The sequence below is a fragment of the Rhipicephalus microplus genome, chromosome 8 (genome assembly GCF_043290135.1).
Source record: "Rhipicephalus microplus isolate Deutch F79 chromosome 8, USDA_Rmic, whole genome shotgun sequence".
Taxonomy (NCBI): Eukaryota; Metazoa; Arthropoda; class Arachnida; order Ixodida; family Ixodidae; genus Rhipicephalus; species Rhipicephalus microplus.
This window is the reverse complement of record NC_134707.1, coordinates 91,633,411-91,645,689: the sequence shown is the minus strand read 5'-3', so window position 1 is coordinate 91,645,689 and position 12,279 is coordinate 91,633,411. Positions and strand designations below refer to the sequence as shown.

At 44.0% G+C, this 12,279-nt stretch overlaps 1 protein-coding gene across 2 annotated transcripts in view; it reads right to left on the bottom strand.

Annotated features, from left to right (window-relative positions):
* Positions 1–11,748: 11,748 nt before the first annotated feature.
* The window catches only part of LOC119185125 (uncharacterized), a 41,921-nt gene continuing 41,390 nt past the window's right edge, over positions 11,749–12,279 (bottom strand). For both annotated transcript variants that reach the window (XR_005111487.2, XM_075872317.1), the window contains one exon: positions 11,749–11,952. Coding sequence is in view for 1 of the 2 variants with exons in the window: in XM_075872317.1 (XP_075728432.1) it covers positions 11,780–11,952 (173 nt within the window). In the remaining variant the exon portion in view is untranslated. The remainder of the gene's footprint in view (positions 11,953–12,279) is intronic.

Below are 12,279 nucleotides of genomic sequence, written 5' to 3'. Positions count from 1 at the left end.
AGCATAGCTGCAGTCCATTTTAGCTTGTTCTTCTGGGAGAAAAAAATTTTGCTTAACACTGAATAGTGGCTTGTCGTCCAGTCTATGCTCTAGAAAAAATTGAAGTAACAAAGTCGGTAGATAAAAAACGTCTTTAGAAAAGTGCAACAACAACTCTACTTTTGCGATAACAGCTTCCACATTATACACTATAAACTATGTGTTTTTCGTCACTGTGACAGAAACACCACTATGGGGTAATCCAGTCCAGTCTTTCCACGAAACGTCGTCACCTTTGTTTTAAGACCAACTTTATCGAAGGACAAGCTTGGCCCTTTTGATGAGCACGCAAACTTTCACATCAAAGCAGAAAGCTTACCGACTTCTTCCTTATCAATTTATGGAGGCTGTCAATTTTAACGCGCAATCAAAACAAGGAACGGACCAGAAGCATTATGTGCAGTATTTAACGGTAATCTAGTTAATATAGCGTAAATGGGGAGGAAAGCAAGGGGAGGGAAAGCGTGGCTGATTCTTCCAGCACTGCAATAGATGTGACATGAAAGTCAAACGTGTCTGGGCAGAAGTAGTTGATAGTTTATTGCACACTCATACATGATTGATTGATAATGGCGTTTGACGTCCTGAAACCACCTCATAGTTTTGAACTTAGAGAGACGCCGTAGAGGGAGGGCTTCAGAAATTACGACCACCTGGACTTCCTTAACATGCACACAAACCTGAGCACACGCGCCTACACCATTTTCGCCTCCAACGAAAATACACCCGCCGCAGCCGGGATTCAGTCGCGCGTCCTGCAAATCAGTAGCCGAGTATCCTAGCCACTAGACCACCACGGTAGAATGCATTCATACATGGGAGCTTGTACAAAGCGCATAAATATTTGAAAGCCACAGCTACAATTGATGTGAGTGCAACCAAGTTTACGCTTATGGGCACTTCTCCATCACAGCGAAAACGAGCATGATCATGATTTAGCCGTAGGAGTAACTGAAGTTTTTTATATGAACGCAGCTTACGGTGAATCTTCCTCGAAGATGACATTAACCAACACGTAAAAAATCCTAGCACTCAATTCGCACATCCTCAAAGCGTGGTTCAATCAGGAGAGAGATGGCAAGGTGTGCGCGCTGCAGTGATAAAGTAAGCTACGTCTTTGCTCATACATACGCCACAGCACGGCGCTTCAAGAACGCGGGGACAGAGGTTTCTAGCTTCAGGCATGAGCACGCTAACTTTATCCCGCTTCTTGCTGACCCAAGATGTGATATTCGCTTTTCGATGACGTCTTTTTGTGGCGCTTATTCCAGCAGTTCTAACGCGATAGCTTTAAAGAGCTCGTTTTGCAGAAATTCTCGCATCAGCGTTGGTGTCGGGGTCGGCGCCGTTAGTTTTGAGCGAAAATATGTCACCTTTGCGTGACCAAAGAATAAAAAAAGATGCGAGTGAAATGAATGAGAAATTCTGCATCTTAGTGGGCATCAAAGCCGGGTAGTTTGCATGGCAAGCGGGTGTTCTGTCACACAGTCACACCTCTGTTTGTTAATACATTAAAAAAATTTATCTGGTTGAAAAGTAGTGAAAGTAATTTTTTGCATTAACACACCCGTGCTGTTTGCATGTGTCACAATACAACACGATATATTGCTTCAATAATGTGTGGTAGAAGCGTACGATTTCATTAGGAGTCAGGACAAGGAATTATCATAATTACTTCAATGTTTAGAGCCAGTCACCCACTACAAAGGGTACACAGGTTACTGCACTCTTAAAGTGAGGTAATGGGTGCGAAGAAACTTCGAAAAGATTTCATACACATTTCGTACACTAACTACACTAAGATTTGAAGTGCGTGCTAAGAACGAAATATCGCTATCGAGTTCAACTTTTAAAGATGAAGCTTAAGAGTCCCCAATTTTCAAAACAAGTGACATGGCGCTCAGCTGAGGTGATGTGCATATGAAAACTGTTGTGCTCTAATATCGAGCTGTGCCATGCTAGAATGACGCGAACGGCAAAACGTGTGAGTGCGTTTGGGGCGCCCCTTGATACCAGAGCGGTAAACGTTGCTTCACTCATATCAAAGCGCTTCGACTACCTCGTCATTATTGGGCTTCTTATCGGCCCTCTTGAGTGTCATGATTAGTACTTCACTTCATAGTTTTCACGCAGTGGCACCGCCCCCCTCCACCCCCACACAGAGCATCAAGCGGTAAAGAATGTGCGCTTGCGGAGCCTCTATCTACTTCTGAGTCAGCGTGGACCGAGGTCGCAGTTCAAATTCTGCTTCTTTTCTGTGGTCTTTTTTTTTCTAATTTTGAGCTACTCTGTACCCCATTTGCATTATGGCGGGTTTCCTTGGTTTGCAGCATACGCACACCAGTAAGCTGGGTCGATGGCTCTTATTGAAGGAAGGAATAGCTTCCTATGGTGATGTGAAGGATCTGTCCTACTTCGCTGTCCCGTGGCATCACACCTGTTCATAATGACTGCCGCAATGTACACGTTTTGTATAATTGAGTATTTATGGCAAGGTATCTTTCTATCAAGTTCACTTTTTTCACAATCACATAGTCACTACTACGTGAATCCTTGTCCATACGGTAACCAGCATTACTGTCTGTTGTTGTCAATACTATTTTATGAAGCAAGACAAGGAGGAACCCTTCAGCAATGGATTCTTCTGTTCAATTGTAATTGTAGGCATACGTTGTAGACATGAAAATCAATGGTGACTTGTCTAGGCCTGCAGTACGTATGTGTGTGCATTAGCCTTTGGCCGTTAACCCCAACCAGAAAAGTTCCCGTTATTGTCTCAGTTTCATCTATAAGTCAATGACTCTTTTGTGTAGATTTTAAGCCATGTCAATGACACTATAGTTTGGCATTCTGAATTTTTACGATAAAAAGTAAGAATGGGCACCTCGATAGATCTTCATTGAAAATCAGAAGCAGGTTTTCTCTTCTCGTCAAGTACATCTTCAACAAAATTTCAGTTGATCTGCAGCGTATTTTCAACGTACATTTTAATTTCTTATAACTGTAAATCAATACTGATTTTATACATGTTTTCTTTCAATTTAGGGGTGCAGGCAAATTTCCTATACCAATCAACAATTTTAAAATCAATATTTTAACTTACTCTCCACGTACATTCAATGCTGTGTTTCAGCATGAGTCAATCACTTGAGCACGGTTTTGCTTTCAAAAGACATTTTTATAATGGCATTGATCAGTCAAATAAGCATGTTATGACTATTGTTTCGGCACTTGCGCATATTCACGTTATTTTACCCTTCTACGTAGGGTGAGTGAGGGAGTACCAAATTTATTCACGTAGGCTATGAAAATAAAATATAGAGTAGATCTTCGACACAACGGCATAGTCGGTCTTGTTTGTGAACGTTGCCTGTACGCCAACTGTGTTGCGGTGAATTCTTAACCAAGTTGGTTGCATGAGCGATGGTTACTTAGCGTGGAACAATTGAAATAAACACGTGCGCAAAAAGCAAAGCGTCGAAAACATTCTACTGAAAAACCTATGCACATGTGAAGACAGCCTACGAAATTTTTTCCTGTAGTACACCATGCTAATACTACAGCCAAGCATTAGAAGCTTGTGAATTTATGGGAACCGAAAATAGCGTAAATCACCACAACAATTTCGCAAGGCTCCTAAGAGGGTAAAAGTAGTTAAGACTTGCAATCGCGTTAAGCCAGATCAAAATAAATGCGACCCATCAAAGACCAATACTTCGGCTTCATGGCCTGGACAGTGGTTGAAATGAATGCAATGGTTGCAGCGAATTGCGTTTGTTGCGGAGTGGTTCGGCGAACAAAACAATGGCGCTGCACAGATAATCACACAGAGTTTATTGTGGCTGTCACTTGCACACCCCACAAGTTCCTGCAGCCAAATGTTATTAGTGGCTTCGTTAGAGTGTAGTAGAATAGGTGGTCTTTTGAAAGTCCAGTGCGAATAAAAAAAAAGGAGCGAGGGCCGTTCACCGTCAACTTGCACGCCACGGCACAGCCGTGCCAGACCCGTGATATTTCTTCGCTGTGCAAGCCTCGTAAAAGAAGCGAGCGTGAGGTACGTACCCGATACTTCGTTTGCTTTTAGCCAACATAGAAGTAATGGGGTCAATATTTATTATTGCGTCACTGCCACATAAATCTGTAGCGACTTATCTAAACTATTACAAGTATGTGCGCTGTGAAACGCAAATTCTATATAATATAAAAAACGTCTTTCTTGGATAACTTGATTGATAGAAATTTTGGTCTGTCTGTCTGTCTGTCTGTCTGTCTGTCTGTCTGTCTGTCACACCATTAAGGCCCCCGTTGAACGTTAAGGCACTCAATCAATGCCCTGTATTCTACATGTCGTGGCTGTGTTCTTATTTGTGAGCATTGTCGATAAAAAACAAATATTACGCGTATTGGAGGTGCAACATGAATACCTCAGTATGAGGTGGTGTGTTCTTTTATTTGAAAATACATAAATGCGTAATATTCAAGAACCTAGTGTTTCTTACGCTGCGCTGAAAATGCGGTGGTATGGACGAAAAAGCGCTCTGCGACGACATGGCGCTGCCACTAGCCAGTGGCTTGGGTTCTGCACAGGCTCCTGTTTTTACAACACTATTTCTAGAAGGCATCGATATCGCACGCAGTGCCGCAAGTCAAAGTCCTATCGTCTATGAATGATATTTTTGGCGAAGCACACAGGTACGAGGCCAATTTCGGGGGCGAAGGTCCTGAAAGTTGAGCCTTATCGCACCATCGCTTGACATAGTACTTAGAGCACCGGACAGAGGCGCCATGGTTCGAGCTCACGCCCGGTGCGTGATCTCTCTCTTCGACAGCAAATTCAACGAAGTCCTCTCTCGCGGCGCGTGCTCTTGGTTTGAGTGGAGACTGCTAGAGGCAGTGCAGTATTGCTCCCTCCCGGCGCACGATTTTATTCGCGTCTACAGCGAAGGCAATGAAAACAACGCGACGAAACGGCATGCGTAGATGATGGCTTAGAGATCAGCTGCCGCACGGTAATACGGAAAACCCAATTAACTGTTCTAGAATTGGATGCTGCAGCGAAATGGCAGCACTGGCCAAATGACGTGGAGTTGAGTGCTCGCGAAGCTGCAACAGCACGGCAGCGTAGACATGCCAACCCGGAAGCGGCCGGAGGGTTAGAAGCGGCTGAAAAACACCGAAACGTTGCGCGTGGCTACTGCTACCCCTAAAACGTTACGAATTACCCACCTTGAACCACCTAGAGGAAATGTAGAGAAGCGTTTGAACCGTGTTCCCTATGTGGGTCGATGTGGGTAATGGACTGTGCGCTTCGCCTATTTATAATCCATTTTCTGGAAATACGTCTTTTTTTTTTCCTTTCTGCTAATTCACTACTGTGATCGTCCACACTTACGCCGGCTCAAAGCACACATTCACCTAGCGAACATGTGTTTCGAGCCGGCGTCACCCGTGCGAATGATTTAGCTGAAAGACGCCCGTGTGAGTGATTTCATTGAAGATTCCCTCAAGGTGTGAGCTTTACCTCGTGAAACGAGAACCTGAGGCCACCATGTATTATTACGCAATCAGAGCACCAAATGTCATACAATTTCACAATAAGCATCCAGAGTTTATTCATTCTGAAGTTAAAACGCAATTTATTATCGTGTCGCTACCAAGTACCCTTCAGGTATGACCCATATATTACATATGGGAAACATCTTCCTTAAAGTGACAGCTTTAGCTCCCCTGCAGGGGCGTCTGCGCAAGCAGGCGTTTGATGCGTAGCAATACGGACCCAAGCTCACGGGGGGCATAGACCTCTCCCACGCCTAGCCGTGCGCGGCTCAGCCATGTCGGGGGAAAAGTGGATCCTGCGGGTTGAGTCGACGCCGGGTGATCGGACCTTTAATCCCCCCCCCCCCCCGTCAGAGGCAACACACTTATTTGGCCCCGCCTCCATGTAGAAGGCACCCCTAGGCTGAACCACCCAGTGAAATCGGCAGTCGCCTTTTCCTATCTCTCTTCCCTACAACTTCGTTTTTATCTCTTACTTTTAGTCTGCCCTGTCTACTTCTGTTCCTGCTTACTTCGAATTTTTCTGGTGGTAAGGGTCAACCCTGTGCAAATAGCCTCCCTTAGTCTAGGCGCGTTGGGTTATGGCAGTGTTGTACGGCTGACGTCTGCAAGCTTTCAGCATCTGAAAACTTGCAGTGTCTCCTTGTTAGCCTCCGTGGTGGGTGGCTACCAACGCTGCTGAATAAATATAAGACTGGCATGCATAGAGCATTACCCCCACTTACCGATCGTACCGGCATGAACCAGGTACGCACCGATGACATAAACGTTTTCAACAAGCCAAGAGAAACAGTTCTTGACTTCCACGTCATTCACTGTGAGAAAATTGGAAAGCAAGCCAGGACAGTATCTCCTTTCGTAGTTGCCAGGTGCCTTACCAAAACTCTCGGGGCTGGATACAAGGTAACCAAAATGGCTAACGGAGACCTCCTCCTCGAAGATCGTGACAGAGAACAATTTGAAAAGCTTGATGGCCTCTCATTTTTCGGTGACGTGCCGATCACCATAACACCACACAGATCAATGAACACAACTCCCGGAGGGGTATCTGATGCAGACTTACTTGACCAGATCGAAACTGAAATTTTGGAGGGGTGGGAGAGCTAAAATGAGACTAATGTACAGAGGATTATCATAAGAAAGAATATCAAGAAAACACCAACGAAACACCTAATACTCACGTTTGCTTCCAGTAAACTGCGAGAAACCTTTCAAACAGGGTACACGAAGAGCTCTTTCAGATCATTATTACCAAACCCTCGTCCTTGCTTCCAATACCAGAGGTATGAACCTGGCTCTCAAAGCTGACGTGGTGGCCAGACTTGCGCACAACCTTGAGTCCTGGGCCACGTGTCTGAGAACTGCAAACAACCGCCCCACTGTGTAAACTGCGAAGGAAACCATGGCGCATATTCGAGCTCCTGTGCATACTGGAAGAAAGAAAAATAAATAATTACTTTGAAGGTGAAGAAGAATATTTCATTTAAGGAAGCATGGCGAGGAGTATCAACATTCTGTGGACCTACATAAGCTGATTCGGCGAGTCAGGGGCACCGCCGCACCAGCCCTTTTCCCTCCTTTGGCCCCACATGGCGAGCCGGTGGTTGTGGCCCCTGCAGCCCAACTGCAGCAACTGAGTGTCCACCATGGGTTCCCAAATGGCTCATCAACAGAGCCGGCTGGGAACAGTTTTATACTATAGCTCGTTTAGGTTGTAGGTTCTTCACCCTGTTCATCATCTAGGCATCCACCTCGCTACAGGTGCTTTTCACACTAGCCCCGTGAAGAGCCTGTTCGTGGAATCAAACGAATGGATGCTCCACCTGTAAAGATGCTATATCTCTTTAAAATATTATCTCAAAGTGAGTTGAAACAAGGAACAATTTTCACATTCCACAATTATTGACATGTCAAACCATGTTGTGTTTGAGAAACGGCCTTCTTTGAGACAGCCCTACTCATTCCGTGTGGGTTGCCTAGCGAATAAAACCAGTGTGCCACTTGAACGCCATTTGATGGCTGCCGCAGTATGCTAGCCACCGTGGCAGTGGCAGGCGATAGATTGCGACGTGTCTTTCTTGGAGGTTACGAAGCACGCGCCAATTGCACACATTCAGACACACTTCCTAGAACTACAACAGAACTACACTCGTCCCGACTTCTTTACGGATGCCTTAAAGTTCAACACTTCTGTGTTGTATGCAGCCATCTGCCCATCTGCACGCTGATGGGCCGACGGCTGCGTACGAGCCGGCATTCTGCACGCTGACACAAGCATTTTCACCGGCGAAGCTTATGCAATACTTGCTGCTTTTAAACACATTGAACAAACAAGTCTACAGTGGGCTATATTATACACAGATTTATAAGCGTAGTCATAATCATCATCATCATCATCATCAGCCTAAATACGTCCACTGCAGGACAAAGACTTCTCCCATGTTCCGCCAGTTAACCCAGTCCTGTGCTTGCTGCTGGCAATTTATACCCGCAAACTTCTTAATCTCGTCTGCCCACCTAACCTTCTGTCTCCCCCTAACCCGCTTCTCTTCTCTGGGAATCCAGTTAGTTACCCTTAATGACCAGCGGTTATCCTGTCTACGCGCTACATGCCCGGCCCATGTCCATTTCCTCTTCGTTATTTCAACTATGATATCCTTAACCCCCGTGTGTCACCTAATCCACTCTGCTCTCTTCTTGTCTCTTAAGGTTACACCTACCATTTTTCTTTCCATTGCTCGCTGCGTCGTCCTCAATTTAAGCTGAACCCTCTTTGTAAGTCTCCAGGTTGCTGCTCCGTAGCTAAGTACCGGCAAGATACAGCTGTTACATACCTTCCTCTTGAGGGATAGTGGCAATCTATCTGTCATAATTTGAGAGTGCTTGCCAAATGTACTCCACCCCATTCTTATTCTTCTAGTTACTTCAATCTCGTGGTTAGGCTCTGCGGTTATTACCTGCCCTAAGTAGACATAGTCTTTTACAATTTCAAGTGCACTATTACCTATCTCGAAGTGCTGCTCCTTTCCGAGGTTGTTGTAGATTACTTTTGTTTTCTGCTGATTAATTTTAAGACCCACCTTTCTGCTCTCCTTGTCTAACTCCGTAATCATGAGTTGCAATTCGTCCCATGAGTTACTCAGCAATGCAATGTCATCGGCGAAGCGCAGGTTGCTAAGGTATTCTCCATTAACTCTTATTCCTAACTGTTCCCATTCTAGGCTTCTGAAAACGTCCTGTAAGCAAGCGGTAAATAGCATTGAGGAGATTGTGTCCCCCTGCCTTACACCCTTCTTGGTTGGCATTCTGTTGCTTTCTTTATGAAGCACTATGGTAGCAGTTGATCCCCTGTATATTTCTTCCAGAATGTTTATATATACTTCATCTACGCCCTGATTCCGCAGTGTCTCCATGACGGCTGATATTTCTACTGAATCAAACGCCTTCTCGTAATCTATGAAGGCTATGTATAGTGGTTGGTTATACTCTGAGCATTTCTGTATTACCTGATTGATAGTATGAATGTGGTCAGTTGTTGAGTAGCCTGTTCGAAATCCTGCTCGTTCCTTTGGTTGATTGACTTCTAATGTTTTCTTTACTCTGTTAGCAATTACCTTTGTAAATAGCTTGTATACGAGTAGTGTAGTAAGAGCTCTCAAAACTCTTAAAAAGCCCAAAAACCCTGTCTTTGTCTCTCTTTATTCGCTCCTATGCACAGTTTACTCATCCAAGCAGCATGTTGTAGTCTGCTGGCTGTCAGGACACCGCAAAATACAAGGCAACGTTCTGGTGTACCAGCTAGCTCAATCCTCTAACAAAAACGCTACCAATATATCGATACAGATGCCTGCACTCGACTTAAAACCTTTTCTAAAACACAAGCTCAGGGGTTACTGGTAGAGCACGTGGGACACGCGCACGAGTGATAAAGTGCATGTCGTCAAGCTGCAACTTCGTCATTGGCCGACAGTATCAAAATCACGCCACATAGAAGTAATTTTTACAAGGTTAAGAACAGGACATACATACACTACACATTCATTTCTTTTGTTTAATGGCAACCCATTTTTGTGTGACAGATGTGGAGAAGTACTCACCGTACTTCACATTTTTTCCAGTGTAAAGAATTAGACACGCTGAGAACACAGCAGTTTCCATTAACCTACCGACTACAGATACCACTGCATCCTGCAATGTTCGTCGGTAGAGAACCACTTTTCACACATATATTGTTGTTCGCTTTTTTGAGAGAACTCCGCACCTTTCATGTGATATACCCGGGCATTCCGTAGCACGACCTCTCCAGAGAGGTGTCCGCTGCGGTGGCTGCACTCAATAGAGGACTAGCCTCATGGCCCTTGGACGCAAGGGTGTGAAGGATCAAGGCACTTGTGCTAATGCCAAACATGTTCACCATGGTTTTTATTATCACAAGCTTTCGTCATCCATTAACACCACACACTTTTCATGGCATGGTCATGACTTTATTACTTCTATGTTTTTACCCGCCTTAGCGCGGGGAATTTTAAGGCCATTTTACAGCCGCTAATCCCAATCACTGTCCACATCTCTTGTCCCATGAACTGGTGCTCTTTGGCCATCAAATGGCCCTTGCGCCACAAAGCACCAATCATCATAAACATCATTAGTTTTAGCCCACATCTGTTTCAACAAATTTTGACTACACCGACTGGCTTATATTGTCTTTAGTGATGTATTTCGGTCGAGTAAATTTTTAAGAACATGACTTGTAGGGTGAAGTGAGCTTGAAAACCCCACTATAGCGGAACAACATGACAGCTCAGATGTTTACAATGTGGGTACACAAAACAGTCTGTGACTGTCTAACTCCCATTCCATGACAGACTGGTGTCTTGACTGAGCCACGTAAAATGAGTGTGTCCTTACAGTAATTTGATGTTAAAATCTCCACACAGTAACTTCAGTTTAGTACAGGGCTGAAAATTTCAAAAAACTTGTCTTCGCTTCCGAGCTGTGTGAATATTCTCGCGATGACAAGTTGGAAATAATATTTATATGACTCCTATTATTGTGAATTATGAATACTACCTTTGACATAAAATATTGGTGAGTGCCAACAGAAAAGAAAATAGCAAGAATGTACAAATTAAAGGGTCTAGTCATTTTGCTTTTATTTCATTCGTTTAAGCGTCACGAATTTAACCTCCCTGCCTTTCCTTGCATCTTTATCTCTCTTTATCTCTCTCTAACCTCCCTGTCCTTCCTCATTTATTCCTCCTTTATCTCTCTCTCTCTCTTCATTCGTTTAAGATAAACAAGAAAGCGTACGCAGGCTTCAAATGAAATTCAGCCCCTAAAATTATCCAATAAAGTGACACATAAAGCTTTTTTTGATAAAATAAGAAATATATGTGTGATAAAGTCAAACGCACAGAAAGAAAAAATTTTCTTCAAAACTGATATAAAGTTCTGAGATCACAGGCTGGTCATATCAGGACTTTTGGTAAGTGAGAAAGTGCGCAACAGCTAAATGCAAGGGGCAACGCCACCATAAAATTCATGCAACAGACGCCATCCTATATTTTCACCCTAGTGCATACGCGGTACCTAACCGGTAAAAATTAATTACATTGATCTTTGAGGAAGCCACGACATGAAGACCAAGTTTCATAAAATTTTGTATAGTGAATGTCTCTAAAAAACTAGAAATACAGTTCAAAAGCCTTTACGTCTTGCGCGCTGAAACTTTCGCATTATTTTCTCCTCTGTCTTTGAACTAGTAAAGGCGAATTGAATGACACACAAGTTCTCAGAATACGCTATCAGTGGCAACCACTTGAGTGTTTCAATTTATAGGCCTTTCAGAATAATGCAAAATCCAGGCCCGGCCCAACCTGAGCCCGGACTATCGAACCCGAGCACGACTTTAAGCCCGCAGTTTTATTCACAGTGCTGGACCTACTTTGAAACAAGCTTGCCCGGCTGGTGCCCGGATTTTTGAGTATGCCCAAGCCCATGCAGTGCTTTAGCTCGCATCTAACAACAAGAGTTTACATAGTGCAGCCACATTCAGTGTTCGATGATGACTTCTACTTCTCTGTTGATCTATGTCTATAGAAAGCAATTTATCATTGTAGCAATGTAAGAAGATTTATTTGAGTGCCAAAAAACTTTGTGGCAGGGGGAAACATGTCACTCTTATTCAGCAATTAGGCGCATGACGCCTACGTACTTCGTCTTGTTCGCATTGATTGGCGGAGTACCATGTTGGGTGCCCATTACAGTTGCATACGTGCATGAACTCCTTGTAACAGGTTATGATGTTCTTTGTAACAGAAGGATTCTTCACCCAGAGCTCTTTGCTTTTCAGAGCATCTACAAGGCGAAATTGTGAGCCTTTAGAATGTGGCTTCTTATTGCATGGTACAATTATTTAGGAAGTTTGGTAGACTAACTAGCTGCCATTATTTGATTCTACAAAGTTTTAAGCGTCAAACTAAACAAAAACAGTAGTAGCCTAAAGAAAATCAACAGAATCAAGACAATGACGATATCTGGTACCGCTGGGCAGTATCGCGATTAGAAAGCATCACTTCGGCGAGGTGGTGCGTATGTAGCTATATGTCGAGATGGGTCAGATCTGGCACAGCAGGACCATCGGAACCTATCTTCGAGATGCCTTCAGTATCTGTATTTCCGTAT